Source organism: Rhinolophus ferrumequinum, chromosome 17, assembly GCF_004115265.2.
Source record: "Rhinolophus ferrumequinum isolate MPI-CBG mRhiFer1 chromosome 17, mRhiFer1_v1.p, whole genome shotgun sequence".
In the NCBI taxonomy this organism is placed as follows: domain Eukaryota; kingdom Metazoa; phylum Chordata; class Mammalia; order Chiroptera; family Rhinolophidae; genus Rhinolophus; species Rhinolophus ferrumequinum.
This window is the reverse complement of record NC_046300.1, coordinates 5,766,833-5,783,868: the sequence shown is the minus strand read 5'-3', so window position 1 is coordinate 5,783,868 and position 17,036 is coordinate 5,766,833. Positions and strand designations below refer to the sequence as shown.

General features: G+C 40.2%; 1 protein-coding gene across 7 annotated transcripts in view; it reads left to right on the top strand.

The window, feature by feature from the left end:
• The window catches only part of DOCK3 (dedicator of cytokinesis 3), a 306,392-nt gene that overhangs the window by 187,241 nt on the left and 102,115 nt on the right, over window positions 1–17,036 (top strand). For all 7 annotated transcript variants that reach the window (XM_033131981.1, XM_033131979.1, XM_033131980.1 and 4 more), the window contains 3 exons: window positions 3,431–3,491; window positions 4,743–4,890; window positions 16,203–16,291. In XM_033131981.1, coding sequence (XP_032987872.1) covers window positions 3,431–3,491; window positions 4,743–4,890; window positions 16,203–16,291 — 298 coding nt within the window. The remainder of the gene's footprint in view (window positions 1–3,430; window positions 3,492–4,742; window positions 4,891–16,202; window positions 16,292–17,036) is intronic.

The window sequence follows — 17,036 nt, the reverse complement described above, 5'->3', positions numbered from 1 at the left end:
TGAGCTCAGCATTCGAAACTTAGGAGATAATGCAGGAGGAGGGACTAGGAGACGCAGACCCATGAAGATGGTTAAGGAAGTTGAGATGGTTTAGTCTGGGGAGAGCAACACTTTCTCTTCAATAGGAAAGAAACAAGGGCAAGAGTCCAAATTGCAGTTGATGGGACTTAGGTTAGCGTATTGGGGGAGAGCTTCTGATGTGAGGGAGCCCGATCACGGCCGTGGTGCTCTGGGGCCGCCTTTCCGAAACAGAACTAGAAAGAGACGAGGCACCCATTTGTCTAGAATGTATCCATAGCCTGAGGAGGTTTTTCTAGATCCTGGTTCCCTGATATTATTTGGTTAAAACAGCAAAAGAAATTGTTGACTCCTTGCTCTTTGGCGCCGTGGGAACAGAGCTGCGCGTGCGCTGTCCTTGAATATGAGGAGTGCTGTCCTTGTCTCTGGAAAAAACGAACTTAATTGTGATGATATTTGAATGTAATTATGGTAAATCAAAATTTTCATTTCACAGCATTTTAATTATCTACATGGGCCCAGAGGCCTAAGCTGTAGCTCTAACTTTGTAAATCAGAGGTGCACGAAACACTCACGACGTGTTCTGCTGCTGCTGCAAACACCGCTTCTGTCATTCCTTCTGCAACACAGCCCGTGATTTCTCTAAAAAGGTCCCAAAAGTGATTTGAGGAATTTTTACAAAGCACACGAGATTTTTGAATAAGATTGTCTTAGCCAGGATTTTTGTGTTTTTCTTTAAGCTATATGAAGTAGTAATTTTGACAGAAACTGCTTTCTCATTATCTAACACTTGAGTTCCTCCTGTGGGCTATAAGAGTTTTCCAAGTTGGCATATGTACTACAGAGTTTCAGAGTTCAGTGCAACAGAATGTAGCCACAGCTGTGGTCGATGTGAACCTGTTAGCTTACCTTCGCATCAGAAAAAAGGGAACTGTACAAACTGAGCAGTTTTGCAGGGTTACTCAAGCAGACGTGAGAGCCACAGTACAGACAGTCACTTTACCCGTGGCACGACCCTGTTGTCTGGAAAGGCTGGTGTTTTCCTGACCTTGTTAGATTTCAGAGCTTCCTATGAGGAAAGAATTTTACCCAAGGAGGAGGTGTTTCCTATTTATGTGAGCATTAGTAACTGAGTCTAAGAGCCCTGAGTCACTGCCTTCTCCACTCACAGTGTAGTTGAGAACCAGCTTCTAATTATGTAGGGTTGGAGGGTATCGTCCAGTGAGTAAATCTTAATTCAAACTTGGATCACCAGATAAATGGTGGGTGAGTCATCGTCTTCCCATCTTGTTTCACAGGTCTTGTGAGTATTTTAATATGGATAGCCACACTTGGTACTTAGTTTTGAAGAGTGTAAGTTTAATAACATATTTAGTAAGATAACTTTTACATTAAAATTTGACATTGAAACTATGTGGGACTCACAAATAATCATTTTACTTAATATATTTTCTTACCGATTATTATCATCTTATATTTATTGACCTCAAATAAATACCACAAAGAGTTCTGAGTACCATGTACAACAGGGTCAGAAAGAACCCCTACCCAGTCACCTGGAAAATACCATAAATTATAGTTAAGTCTTCTTCCTTTTATTCACTCAGAGCCGAGGGAGAGGTCCCAGGTTCTTGTGATTATTGTTTGATTATTGTTTGGTCATCTTTGGTAACTGGCTTGAATTCTCTAGGTCTATTGGGATTGATAATTATAGTGGTCATTTGATAGTTTAGATTAACATAATCTGAGCTATGCAAAAGGAACCATTTCACTTTGAAATGTGTCAGACATTTCTATATCCTTCAGTAATAGGCATGCTTCAATCTCAAAAAGCCCATAAAAACGATAATCTGTTTTTCAATTTCTATTTGTTATTTAGTAGCCATCTCGATATGTGTCAAAATGCAGTGCTATTTCGAGGATATAGTTTTAAATTCCATTTCTAAATTAAAGGAATTAGTGAAATGGAGTTTGAAACACCCTTTTTAATATCAAAAGACGACTTTCATGTAAAAATATATCTTTGTGATTCCAGAGATACCAATTTATGTTAAATTATTTTGTTACCTATATCACTGTAAACGTATTTCATTATTCCATCAAGAATTTGGCGAAATATTACAACTATCTAGAATCTAAAAGTTTCAGTATCACCACTGCACATTACTTTTTAATGTCTCCTTTGTGGTCGTATGTTCAGGACCACGCTACAGGGCAAAGCTGGGAATGGGTGAGGCAAGCAAAGCAGAGGATGCTGAGAGTGAGACCTCCTTAAATTTTGCACCGTAGGTGCCTTGCTTGCCTCCGCCTAGTTCTAACCGTGCAACAGGGTATAAAAATAAAGCAAACATGGGGATGCTGGATCTCAAAGCTCATTCAGAATGGCTAAGACTCATTGTCCCTTTTCCTGCTTTATTGAAAAGACAAGCATCTGGGACCAATCAAAAGATGAAAGGTTGGAAAGGAATGGAACTAAGGGACCTTTTCCTAGAAGCAAAAGAGAAATCATAGGAGCCTGTCCCATTAAGGACAGAGGTTATTCCATCCATCATCATTAATTCACAGTAAGAGCTAGGAGTGAGCAGGGAGTTGATTGATGATCTTGTGAAGTGTCTGAAACAGAATATATATTGACATTTTATTACATCAAGTACAGCGTGTTAAATAAATTATAAATGCATACTCATGAATGAACATTTTACCTCAAAATGTGTTCTAAACATAAATAATGTATAAAATTATTTTCATAACTCTCGTTTTAAAAGTTTCTGATTCTGGATCAGATTTGTTTACTTAAGGAAACTCTTAAAATTTTCCAGATAAAATTATTTTCAGCTTTATACTGAAGTACAAATGATGTGTATCTAAATTTAGAAAGGGAAATCAAATTATTGAGGTTTCACTAAGACCAAGTTAATCTCTTTTCAAGGGAACATATCTAGTGTGTAATAATCACTGTGGACAGTGGAATAAAGGTAAAATTAGTAAAGAATAAACTTCTAGAATTTCAGTCATTAGTGAGTTTTTTGGTGTTTTCTCATTTTTTTCCCTGCATTGAACATTTCTTTTGTTACAAAATGTTTTCATGTGATGTTAGATCCATAAACATGGATAAGGCAATATCATGAAGATTTCTAATATGAGAACTCTCGCAGGTTTTTGTTAGGTGTTCTGAATAAAAGCTGGAAAAGTATTATCAATAAAATAAACTTCCAAAGGCATATAAGATATCCAGACTCTTACTGCAGGAATTTTAAAAACACTAAACAGCTATGTGCTTGAGTCTCCCTTCCCCACCTATAACATATGCTAAAAGTGACAAAAGCAAACCGTTATGAGGTTCAAGTTAAAATTTTAATTATTTTGTCTGTACTCATTGCCTTAATTAGCTTATTTTTTTCTCTTTTCTTAGGATCTGAGCAGCAAAGATATGAAGAGAGATTTGTATATAGTTGCCCATGTGATACGAATAGGTACTGTCCACCTTATCCATTCACGTGACTAAGACCAGCCCAACTTGGGATAAGTATCTTCTATGTATGAGCTTTGTCCTCCCCAGCTCTTACCTGTTATGTCAGGTCCCAAGATCAGAGTCCAACTTGTGTTGGAGCTTTACTGTAAGCTCAGCTGAATTTCACATACTATATTTTTTCACTCGAAATCTTCTGCTCCCTATTTGGTTTTGGACCCAAACTCCTTATTTCAAGTGGTCACCTTTTCGGCCTTCTCTTCATCACGGTGCCCGGTCTCTGTGCCAGCCCTCTGCCACAGAGATCAGAAGCAGGTGGCCATGGTTACCAGCTTAACAAGTGGTGAATGGCCTTTGCTGTGTTTTGTATCTGAAAGTATATACGTATCTGTGCTATTTTCCACAAAATTAGAGTTACTGTTTTTACTGCAGTAGATGGATGGCATCTCACTTCTACCTCACCCAAGATGAAAAAAAGTGATTTTTGCTAGTGTTCAGTGGTGGGTTTGCCTAGCTGTATTTCAAGTTTATGACATAATTTGGGGGGCTGTGACTAACCAAGTCCTCCTTCATAGGTTTGAGTTCTGGCAAATCTTATACATTTGGCAAAGAATATGTTTTAATCCTTTGCCAACAAAACTATTTTGCTATACTTTTGTTGTTTGTTTTTCGTTACCTAATAAAGCATTTGTTGAGGTTCCAGTATGGCATTTGGAAGTCCTCTTGCCGCTGTAGGCACAGCCTTGGTAGGCAGGAAAAGCAAGGCCCCACCCACTTTCTGAAATGCTCGTGCTCCCGTAGTGATTTAGGAGCGGCTTTGGCAGCAGAATTCAGTTGGAAGAAGAACATGTTGTCCTCTTTATTTGTTTTAACCTGGTAGCTAAAACACTACACTTTGTATCCTTCATCTGTCTATGAAATTTAAATCTATTAGCATACTGGTTTTTCTAAGAAATTCATGGAATTCCTGTTTTACTCTCATCTGATTAATAACTGGGCCTTCGGTGTTGAAGTAGGTAATAAGGATGATCGATGGAATGTGATGCAGGGGAAGAGCCCCGGCCACAGGCCTGTTTGGCATTCGTCCACGTAAATATCCTTGCATCCTTGGATGGCTCCATTCAGTCCTAAATTAATCTTCCAATGTGGAGCCTCTCTAAGGTGCCTGTATCTGGCATCCTTGGATGACAATCAGGGATGCTGGAGAGGAGCGTGGCAGTCTCAGTCTGACTTGATGTTTCCTGCTGTGCCCTAGGCCGGATGCTTCTGAATGACTCAAAGAAAGGCCCTGCCCACCTGCACTACCGGCGACCATATGGCTGTGCAGTCCTAAGCATCCTGGATGTCCTACAGTCGCTCACAGAACTAAAGGAAGAAAAGGATTTTGTTCTTAAGGTTTATACGTGAGTATGGACATCAGAAATATTACTGACTTGCAGCATGAGACATTGCAGCTGTCCTCACAAGCAGCAGTTGTCAAGCTTTGTGGGACATAGAATCATCAGGATATGTAGGATAGGGAGTTTTGTTTTTAAATGCAGAGATTTTGATCTAAATTTTGGGATGGAGCTCAGGCAGCTGTGTTTCTAATAAGCTTCCCAGGTGATTCTGAAGTAGCTGAATTTGAAGTCTTCTATCCTAAAGTAAAAGTCTGGTAGTACACATTTCCTCATCTATCCAGGATTAATCAACCTTAGGACTTATTTACAGAGAAGCTAATAATGTAATTTCTCGTGTGTTTGGATGTAAGAGTCGTCTGTGACTAATGCTTGCCCACCAGCTATTGCAGTGAGCTGGCTATCGATGCAGAGCACGTCAAAGAACAATCATGAGCCAGGTTGCCCTGTCCTTGAAGAAAAGCCAGTGTTTCTGAGGAGCTGAGGTTTCGCTTTTCACTTCTGCCACCATGGATCCATAAGTCACATCCAACCAGGCATGCATTATTTGTAGTGTTCATCAGCCAAGGGACCTGCCTTCCAGAAGCAGTGCATCTCCTCCTGACTCTTGTTAAGCAATAGAAAAAAGAAACAAAAAAAGAAAAAAAAACACACAATCCAGACATATTGTCCGTCTTTATTTCTAGAGACTTAAGCATGAATAGTGGTGCTGAAAACATGATCATGGTGAGTTTAGTGAGACTTTAAGGCAAGTGTATTTCTAACTGTGAGAGTACCTTTAAAAATCTGTCCTCTTTCGGTTTTAACCCAATGTTGTTTTTCCAAATTAAATCTAGTACTGTCAATCAGCATGTTACTATATCTTCACCATAGTATTATGTGGACATATTTCTGTATAATCTGTTCTATCTGATTCAGGCATGAAGTGAACTTAATCCACAGTTAGACTTAATTTGGGCCTTATGTAATCAACTACATTTTAGCGATTTAAAATTAAGAGCCCACATCTCCTTATTACCTATTTTGCCTTAAGCTCTGTTTGTAGTTACATACTTGGCGGCAAAAGGATCTTCCTTCGGAATCGTAACTTACACAAGAAATTTGGGCGGGTTTTCTTGTCCTCTTGTGCATGAGTCACAAACTTTCTTCATATACCAAAATCTCTTCACTAATGGATGGTGGGACCTGCTTCTTGATGCACCTTCCTCATTTTGAAAAGACTAGACAGACATCCAAAATCATCATCATCCTCACTCTGTCCTTCCCAAGGGCAAAGGTTTATACATACACTTGAGAACTGCAGCTCTTTGCGTGTATCAGCTGTTACTTCTTCAGTGCAGTTCTCAGTGTGGATAGGGGCCTGCACAGCAACCGTCTTGAAATCTTGCTGTCAGGCTTAATTGGCCTAATTGCTTCTAAAACAACAGCTTTCAGTACTAACGTGTCACTTTGCAAGAAGTGGGATTCATGTGTAGCTTTTTCTTGGCTTCTTCCTGTGAGCTGTCTATGTCAGTTCTAAAAAGCTAAAGTACAATGTTTTTATAGAGAAGATAGTTTAAAGTAAATTTTTGAAGGACTGATTGAGTTAAAATGTAGGATAATTTTTCCACTTGAAAATTATCAGACTTTCAAACAGACTCCCAACTGCATGTTTGTGATATTGAGTTTGTGTGCAGTATGGAATTTCTCTAGGATTCGTGTTTAAATCCACTTCAGCACAGTGAATCTAGCCCTCTGGAGAAGCAATATTTTCCATTGCGTTTTAGAGGACCTGTCTGTTAGATTGAATTGGAAGCTTAAAGGGTTTACGAGATGCTACTGGTAGTGCTTTCGCCTTTGCTAGGGCAGGATTTTGCAAGGATAAAAACCTCTTGTGTAGTTTTAATCAAGGAATTGACAAAATATCTCATTAGTTGTTGACATTCTCATCATTTCTTTCATTATTTAGGATATGCCTCAAACAGATAAGATTCAAGCTTCTATATGTTTCTTGCCATGGCCACTGCACTGGCTTTATAGATGTTATTTAATATCATGTGTGTATGGAAAGGCATCACATCCTTTTAAGAAAATTTCAGCAAGAAGCTGAGCCATGAAAACTAAGCCACTTCCTAATGAGCCTTAAAAATCACAAATAAATAACATGTATGTGTAGTTCAGTCTGATATAGATGTCATGTCCTTCCTCTTGGCCAAAGGGACAAGGGTCACAAGCAGGTACAGGGCTTGTTGAACCTGGAGCCTAGGACGTAAAAGGAGTGGAGTGCCAAGGAGCTAAAGCCAGCATTGGGGTGGGGCGGACGGGCATCCATAAGTCGTGCACGTGACCAAATACAAGATGCCCCTGAATATGTGGTGACCACTGTCAGCTTCACAATGGGAAAGTCCAAAGAAACATTTTTAGGCCAACCCTAATGAAGTAAATAAATACTTTGAATATTAAATTTATCATTTGAGTCATATTTTAAATCATATCATATAAAATATGTATTGCACATTATGTACTTAATCACATATTATATAACATTGAGAAGTATTGCTTTTCCCCCACTCTCACATGTTATGGGAAGATTTTATTCAAATTCTTCATATACGATCATGCCTTCGGGTCTTTGTCATCACTAGAGCCACTTTCTGTGTCATCTGACAGTTTTCCAAGGCACATTATTTTCACTTCCATCTTTGAATCCTCGATGATGCTCTCACTAGAAATTCATCTTGAGGCCCAATTACATTTTTACTGCATACTTGATACTTGGATACTTGATGTTTCTGTATTTTCATTTGTCCCATAAGCCCATATATGTGACCTTAATGATACAGCTACATTGCTGCTTTTAAGGTGAGTTTTATAAAAATATCCAACACTTCAGTTTGGAAGTCACAGTCAAGGATAATTACTAAATCTGTGTAGTTTTGCTCTTTACAAAAATTTTAACCAATCTGTCAAATAAACTCTATAAGCATCTAAAACTTGCATTTATTGAGGTCATTTCAGGCTAATATAACTTACCTAAATAGTCCTGTGATATTCAAAATAAAGGGATTCAGAGAAAGCCCCATAGCATAAAAGACTTTGTGAGGATGGAAATATAAGGTGGCAACCTCTTCTATAAATGATGGCTGGAAGGGCACCTCTCCTTATATTTGGGGTAGGCACGGACATTTCCTTGGAACAGTTGCCTTTGGGATCTTTGTTTTGTAGCCACCTTATCCATGACACTGCCTTAAGTTGAGAGTCTTGTTTAGGAGCTGTTCTTAAATGGAAGTTCAATCTTAAATGGGTAGAGGGCCATTGGGACATCCTCATTTTGGTACAGAGAAAAGAATGCTTAAGTCTTTATATGTAGTAATTTTAAATGAAAATATTGTTTCTCGCTTGCAGGTCAGGTGAGGAAGTAGCTCATATTTCCCTCTTCTAGCCTAGGATTTCCCAATTTTCCATGGACCATCATCCACCCAGGCCCATTATCTGATGTGTCTGTTACCAGTTTTTCAGACGTGTTGTTTGAGCATCTGCACCAAATGTCTGCTCAGGCCACACGAGGAGGACTCCAATCCAGCAGGTCTGTGTGCATGGAACGGCTCTCTTTTGCCTTCCAGTGCCCACTGTCTCTAGCCTCAAGGCCGAATTGGATTTGTGTGTGTGTTAGTGCTGCCACAAAACAGAACTCATTAAGTTATGAGCCAGTGTCAAGAAAGTCAGCTCAGGATGACTCCTATTCACACAGAGGTGAGTTCTCAGGACGGGAGTCTCCACCGCGGATCTAAATGTGGGCACACGAGGTCCCAGGTATTCTCTGCCCCAGGATTGGAACACACCTGCCTTCTCATCCTTCAGTTTCTGTTCTGCTGCTCCTCCAGGAAGAGTAACGTGAAAGAATGGTGGCTCAAGGAGTGAAACACTGCCTTCATATGCCCACGTTGTTAGCTGACTTAAAAGTATGTCAGGAGTATGTATGATCCCAACTTGGTTTTTTTGATAGATAAACTTTTATCTGTTAGATAGATAGATGAGATGTTAAGGAGATAGAAGCTGTGAGATTTGGAAAAATCACCTTAATTTCCTGAACTTCAGCTTTCTTATCTACAAAATGGAAAAAAAAAAAAGGAATTAAGTAATCTAAGAGGGAGAAAAGAAAGAATCCATAAGAACTAGTAAGTCAACAGGAAAGAGGTGGGAAAGGAAATGTGAAGACTAAGTAGTTCAGGACATGAGGTACACCCAAATAATGGGCATGCTGCATGCCAGCTGAAAGGAGTTCCCTGTAGGTGCTTTTGCTGGTGAATCTTGGTTATTGGCAAGTTTCACTTTTACATCTAAACTCCAAATCCTGCGTAATTCCATCTGTAATTACTCCATGGTGGTCACATAAAATGTTATCTGTTTTAAAAGTAATGCCAGTGTACTTAGTGCCCTGTGCTCTCTCAGACCCTTCTAGATACATAATCGCATTGAAACTTTGGTCCAACTCTGTGCACTGAGTGGGGGCTTCACATCTTACAGTGGAAGAGATGATCAGTGCCACAGTTACATAAGTGACTCAGCGGATGAGTGGCATTTCGTGGAAGAACAGGAAAATGGTAGTGGTCATATTTTGATTTAAAAATAATCTTTCATTTAACCTGTAATGATTCAAAACAGCAACAATAAAAATGCTAGGGATAGAAGTCATATCACAGACTTTATAGAATATGCTATTTTAAAGTGTTAATTCTTTATGGTCAACATTTAGTTTTTATTGCTGTTGGGTTATCATATTTCTTATTAACCAATAATAAAGGCACAAGTTAGGTTAAAAACTGCATTAACATTCCCATTTGTAAAAACGTGGACATTTCTAACCTAAAAAAACCCTCGTAGAAATAAATGCAGGAGGTATAATCATCATCCATCACAGAGTTGCCGGTGAGAACAGATCATACAATACAAAAGCTGCTGTAAAAGAGCATTAAAAAAAATCAGCCTAGAGCAAAGGACAGAGGAAAGCCCATCCTATCAGTTATAACAATAAATATAATTGAGATGAAAATTCTTTTAGGTAAGAATTTCTTAAAACAGAGTGAAAAAACCCCAAATCCATCTACATGGTATTAGTAAGAGACTCACAAGGTAATAAGAGACAGAAAAAGATTAAAAGTAAACAGGCTAAGTATAATAATCAAATACAAACCAAATGAAATGAAATGCCACAATATTAATGATAAAAAACAAATTGTTAAGAGGTTTGAAGTGGGTATGCTGTGTCAGGAGTATCAGGGATTGATAGAAGGGAACACACACGCTGTAAGGGTAAATGTAATTTCCTGTTTCATCCTCTAAGAACACGTGGTCTCACAGGAAGCAGAGTGGCCACTCAGGGCAGGCACAGACAGCACGTGACAGGACCACTCACTCCCTCAGCCCAGAATCCCCAGCAGGACCAGCCCTTGATTGGTCTCTGCAGAGTAGAGGGTTATTACTCTGTTACCCATTAAATTCACGGTTCACACGCCCATTGTGGAGAAAGTTGCTCAACAGTTTGTATACTTCAGTTTAAAGGAACGTGGACCACACTCAGCCGTAACACACCCTCCTCCTTACCTCGGTAGAGAAAGCAAAGCCAGAGTTGGGTGGCCTGGTCAGCATCTCTGCCTCCAGCTTGCCAGCGTTCCAGAAAGCCGCCTTTTCCCCTCCACAGGGATAGAAAGAGCATTTTATACCAATACATGGTGGGCTTTATAGTGAAGATCCAATTGTCATGACCTTTATTTGACTCAAAATTATTATAGCCAAGTTATTAGAAATACAAAGAGAAGATAAAAGTACAGTAAAAGCAAGAGATTTTAACCTGCCTCTTGACAGATAAGACAAAAATAAATAAGGATGAGATAACTCTCTAAATCAGGTAAAGAAATCTGACTTAGGAGAGAATCCGAATAAGGTTGATGTGACAGACAATGGCAGTCAGGGTTACTGAGCACCCCCGTGGGCTGTTCCCTCTCCTTCTACAGGTGAGGAAACAGCCCAGAGTGGTGAGGCACGTGCCTGAGCAGCCTGTTTAAGAGACCATGCTCTTAGCCACTTGCTCTCCTCCTACCTCTGAGTATAGAGAGCATAATTTATCGTCTAAATCAGGACATTGTGATAGTCTAAAGGAGAGCTGTTTATGCCCGAACAGCAGGAGTATCCTATCTCACCAGGCCCTGTGATCCTCCCAACTCTAAACAAATTATCTAGTAAACAGAATACATCTTTTCTGCTGCCCATGGAACATATACAGAAATTATTCTTAGAAAAATTTCCATGAATTCCACAAGATACAAGTCACACTCTCTGATTACACTGCAGTTAGCATATAATGCATATTAGTCATGAAGGAGGGGTGGAGAGGGGAGCATCCTGATATCAAAAAAGCTACTTGACAAAGGTCAACCTTCATTCCCAATTATTTAACAATTTCAGCTTAGTCAACGAAGAATAAAATGCTGTTTGTTGCAGTTTGGATATCAGTGGATTGGTTCTGAATGGTAAGCAGGTATAGATAAAAATGAGTGGACAACGTAGACTAGCGTAGATATAAATTTAAAGTGTGGATATGGGAGCAGTGCAGATAAACATGTCACCTTTATTAGCAAAACAAACCTTAAATTTGAGGTCATGTTTAACTCTATGAGCCTCATGGACTTTTGTATTTATAGCTTATGGCTTCTGTAACAGATTACCACAAATCTGGTGGTTTAAAACAACAGAAATTTATTCTCACAGTCTGGAGGCCAGAAGTCTGAAGTCAAGACGCCAGTAGGACAGAACTACTTCTGGAAGCCCTAGAGTAAAATGTGTCCTTTGCATTCTAGCTTCTGGTGGTCCTTAGCATGCCTTGGCTGGGGCATCATCACGCCACACTCTTCTGGTCACATAGCTTTGTCTTCTTTTGTCTGTCTCTTCTTCTATCTGTCTTATATCTCTCTTTGCCTTTCTCTAAGGACATTTGTCTTTGAACTTGGGCTCACCCAAATAATCCAGGATGGTCTGCTCATCTCAAGACTCTTAATTTAATCACACTTGCAAAGACCCTTTTTGTAAATAAGGTAGCATTCACAGGTTCCAGAGATTAGGATATGGACATATCTTCTTAGGGACCACCATTCAACCCACTGTAACCAATTAACGTGAACCCCGAATTAGAAAGATTTTTAAAGTCACCATCAATGTGGGGCATGGTATCTCCGAGATTGTGTGCTCTCTGCAGACAGTTGGTCCCAAAGGAGGGGGCGCAGCAGGACTTGAGGTGTTTATGCCCAGGTCCTTCTCCTAGATGCGCTGGCCGAAGGAGTCACTCCTCCCAGGAAAGTGGTGGAAGGGGCATAAGTGTGATTCTCGGAAACCCTTTTACCACCTGGAAAGAGAGAAGGAGTGAAAATAAGTATTCTTGCTAAAGCACTATAATTATGTATATACATAGTATATATAATTTGTCTTTTTAATTTGTACTAAGCATGTAAGTTGTAAAACAAAAATGGTTTAATTTTTTCATAAATAAAAGACAGTTTCTCGTGGCCCATGAGAGCCCATCAAAATGAATCAGATTGATTTGTGTCAGCTTGACCTTAAATACTGTTCAGTTGGGCCATTTTTATAGAAATGTGATGTTTTTCATCATCCTTCTCGGTGCTTCTCTCTTCTTTTGCACTACAAGTAAGGACTGCATGAACCAGTGGTCACCATCAGTAGTGTTCCTAAATCTGTAGGTTGTTGCCTATTTTCTAGCTTATTAGGACTTTCAAGCAAATAAAGGCCAAAATAAAGTGGGTCAAACCCAAAGAGAAAGAATTTTAATATGGAGTATTTGCACTAAATTAATTTTTAAGCCGTAGTCAAGACTGAACAGTTGCAGTTAGGTAAAGGTAGCTGAGCTGAGCATGGTAATTAATGTCAGGGAGACCGGCGTCCTGAAGCCCGGTGCAGGAGCAAGATTTTCAGGGTGACTGTGCCCTGCAGCCTCTCCCTCTCCCCCGCCCCCTCCCTGCTTTTGGGACCGGGCAGACATGTTTAGTCTCCACTTCCACCTCCCTCGCCTCATCTGTAAAAGGAATAGGGTAATACCTATCTTATAGGATTGTGAGAATTAAGTGAAACAGAATGTCGGAAAACACCCCAATCATTACCTACCACCCTTCTTAAAATGCAAACTCAAAGGTATTGCAATCAACCCTTTAAAACTTCTTGAATCCTTTTTTGGGATTGCCTGCCTTGGGGAAAGATGAGAAGACAGTGGGTGAACACCTGTCAGAAACACAGAAATCAAGACGATAAGGAGGGATTAAGAAGTACAGATTGGTAGTTACAAAATAGTCACGAGGATGTAAAGTGAAGCTTAGGAAATATAGTCAATGTGTAATAACTATTTATGGTGTCAGGTGGGTACTAGACTTATTGGGGGGTTCACTTCGTAAGTTATGTAAATGTCTATGCTATACACCTGAAACTAATATGTAATAATATTGAATGTCAACTGTAATTGAAAAATAAAAAATACTTTTAAAAAATAAAGAGATAAGGAGACAGTACGGAAGAGCACACATGGTGAAGTGTGCTCCGATACAAGTCAACGAGGAGAGTGTTGTGAACTGCTTTTGGTGAACAGAACTTGCGTACCTGTTCTGGTGCTTCTGGATGCCTGGAGATCCCATGTAGAAAACCCAACCCTCTCACCCTCTGTCTTATTTCTGGAGAAAAATCCCTGGACATGTAGTGCTGGGAGTGCTGCCCCATTGCCTGTGTTTATCGTCTCGTCTGGGGGGGAGGTGGACCGCCTCAGAGGCACACAGACGTTTTCAGATCACAGACATGTTGTGATGTAAAGGATAAACTGTCAACATCGGCAATCATGCTCTAAGTATTAATTTGATTGGATACAACATAAAAATCATGCCTCGTTATAATCACAACTCATTTGACTATTTAATAAATGCTTACATTTATAATTTTTCTTATAAAATATCTTCGTGATTGGTTAAAATATGCTGATGACACCACATCCACTTAGTTTCAGATGATTTGAGAAGCTCCTCTTGGCATCCTGAAAAGGGAGATGTTTGAACAGCCAGTTAGGAGATGATTACACTCTTCCAGAAGGGAGGTGATAATGGCTTAACCACGGCCCTGAAGAGGAGAGGTCAGATGTGACAGATTTTAAGATAGCTAAATCTACAGGACATGTGACAGCTGGAAAGGTTCTGATTTAATGAAGTAGTGGGTTCCACTCAGTGGGAGGGAGTCGCTGGGAGCAGACAGGTTGGGGAGAGATGACAAAATCTCTCTTGTAGCCATATAGGTCAGTAGCTTAGGGATGAGATTGGGCTGGAGATACTGCTTTGCAGCTTGGCAGCTCCGGGCAGCGGTTGAAATGATGGGAGTAGGTAGGCTTGCCCAGGAAAGCTTATAGGATCAGAAGGAAACGGGCTGAAGGCAGAGCTGTGAAGAATACTTAAGGGATGTGCGAAGGGAGAGCAGTGGCAGGGACAAGCCGTCCGTTGTCTGGCATCTGAATTGTATGTGTTGGGTAGAAGGTGAATGTGAGTGAAATAATACTCAGTGTCACTGCTGGTGTGGTCAACAAAGCACCAGCTCCACTCCACTGCCAGGGAGCCAGGGAGAGTTGTTTTTGTTTTTGTTTTTGTTTTGGAGAAATACTAAAATTACACCATCTTTTAGAGGGAAGGAGTTAATTTTCAAGACTTCTTTTGAAATGAGAGGGGAGAGTATGTTATTTATGACAAACTGTAGGCAGATTTCTGTTAAAGAAAGTAACTACTGACTTTAAACCTAGAAAGTGACAAAAACCTGACAGAAAGACAAGTCTTTGAATCCTCACCAGCTGGGCACTTCTCTGATGTACTGACTGTTGGAAGAGATGAGACCGTGCATGTCAGGCTGTAAGGGCCGGGTATGCTGCTGCCAGCTCCTCTCGCTTTTCATTTCCAACTGAGTTGCTAAATCACAAGTGATCATTTGAAAGAACATTGTCCCCCTTCCTTTGTTGGGAAGGAATTCTAAAAGCAGAGGGTTATCCTCACAGCCCTGGACTGTGAGAACCTCATCTTTGACAATTCTTTACAATGTCTCTGAGTAAGTGAGCCTCATTTATACTGACCAAGGAGTCCAAAGAGCCCCTGAGTTACAAAAAGAAGCTAGTGGCCACTCCCCTTTATCTCTGAATGGCCTCTGCACAAACCCTTTGCTTAGAAACCTGTTGCCTTTCACACTGCTAGGTGGTACATGGTGGAACTCTCAGCGAGGTTTCCTCTTGGAAGTGCTTGTACTGGACTGCACACTTCTGTGTAACCGCGGAAAGATCCTGTGGGATTTCCTTTGAGCATGCGTCCATACTTCCCTGTCCAACAGGGAAAGGATGAGGCCTGGCTATGGGGACTGCCAGTGTCACATAGAATTTTCAAGTCATGACTCTAGTCTCAATTCCAGCTGTTTCACTGACGTGTCTCCATTAGGGTGAGGAATTCCTAGCCCCTGTTCCTGAGCTATACCAAGTGGTTGTGTGGCAAAGCCCTTGGAATTGCCCTTCAGAGAAGACTCTAAAATGTCATAAATTAACAGAAGTGCAGTGTTGTTCCTTCATGCTCCCTTTTGTACCAATCTCAAAGTCCTTAGGAAAGAGCTTTACTCTAAGTTAGTTAGGCATCCAGCCTTCTCTGCTAAAGCCTCCTTCTTTTGACTGCATAGGATTTCACAGTAAACCAAACCTACTATTCTCCCAAACTGTTTATTTTGGTCTGGCTGAAATGCCTCCACAAGCAGATAGCCACATTGCCCTGAGCTTAGCAGGGTTTTCCTCTCTGGCCAATATGATGAAAATGAAATGGCAGAATAAAGCCAGTGCAAGGCGTGGTAGTTTCTAAACAGTAGTACTTGAGAGGAACCATTTTTCTCTATCAGGAACTTTCCTCTGTAGCCTGGTTTGTTTTGTTGTTGCTGTGTGTGTGTGTGTGTGTGTGTGTGTGTGTGTGTGTGTGTGTGTGTGTATAAGGAGCTAGAAAAGAAAAAACTTGTCAGGTGGGAGAGTGCTACTTCAGGGAAGAGGATGTTTTGCCTCTTAAAAAGTATTTGGTAGAGATTCATTGTAGAGTGTCTGTTCTTTCCCAAAGTGTGAACCTTCTGTGTGCCTTAACAGAAAACGAGCCTTCTCTAATTTAGTAGAACATGCATTCATCTCTTTGGGAAAGTGAGAAGTTTCCCTTCAAACTTCGTGTTTCCCTTAGAAATGTCAGACCACATGCTTAAGACCCTCGAGAGCTGTAATGCCTGTCCTTCTGCTGCAGGTGCAACAACGAGAGTGAGTGGTCGCAGATCCATGAGAATATCGTCCGCAAGTCCAGCGCCAAGTACTCCGCCCCCAGCGCCAGCCATGGTGACGTACTTCTCTGGCTAGAGGACTTTGTGTTGCATTTGCAGTTGCTGATCACACACCTCATTCAATTTGTGCTGCTCAGTTGCCACGTGTACAGTTCAATCCCCTGCAGACATTTCTCCTGCCAGGCACTCTCTACCATTTCTTTGTGTGATAATTTGAGACCTTCCCTAATTACTTCCAGCCAGAATACATTTTCTGTTCTTTCTATGATGGATTCCATGTGCTTTGATAGGTAACTTGAGTTCCAATTTAAATCCAGAGTGAACAGAAGTGTTACAAGGTCTGTCATGTTGTGAAGTCTGTGTTTTCCTGAACAAAGATTACACATCCAGCCCCCCACCAAACAGACAAATATTAATAACACTTTTTCTATTCCTGTTTCATGTTGGCATCACCACGAAAGCCTGACACTAATGAGAATCAGCGATTAGTCTGCCAGTATCAGTCATTCTGGAACTAGAATGGAAAATCTTTATTTCAAAGCAGCTTTTATCTTAGCAACTTCTTTTCGTTTTTCCTCCTTTTAAAACTCTGTTTAAATAATTTGTGTCTAAATCTTGGTTCAGTTCTACACATTAGAAAGATTATGTTTTTTAAATTTATCATTAATTGCTTGATTAAATTGGAAACACTATTTAAAAGCCTCTGAACTTTCAGATACTCTTGAAGATAGCGCCCAGATTTACATAGAACCATGTTTCTCCTGACAGTTTTTACCTCTAAATCATTTCATAATCTCTTT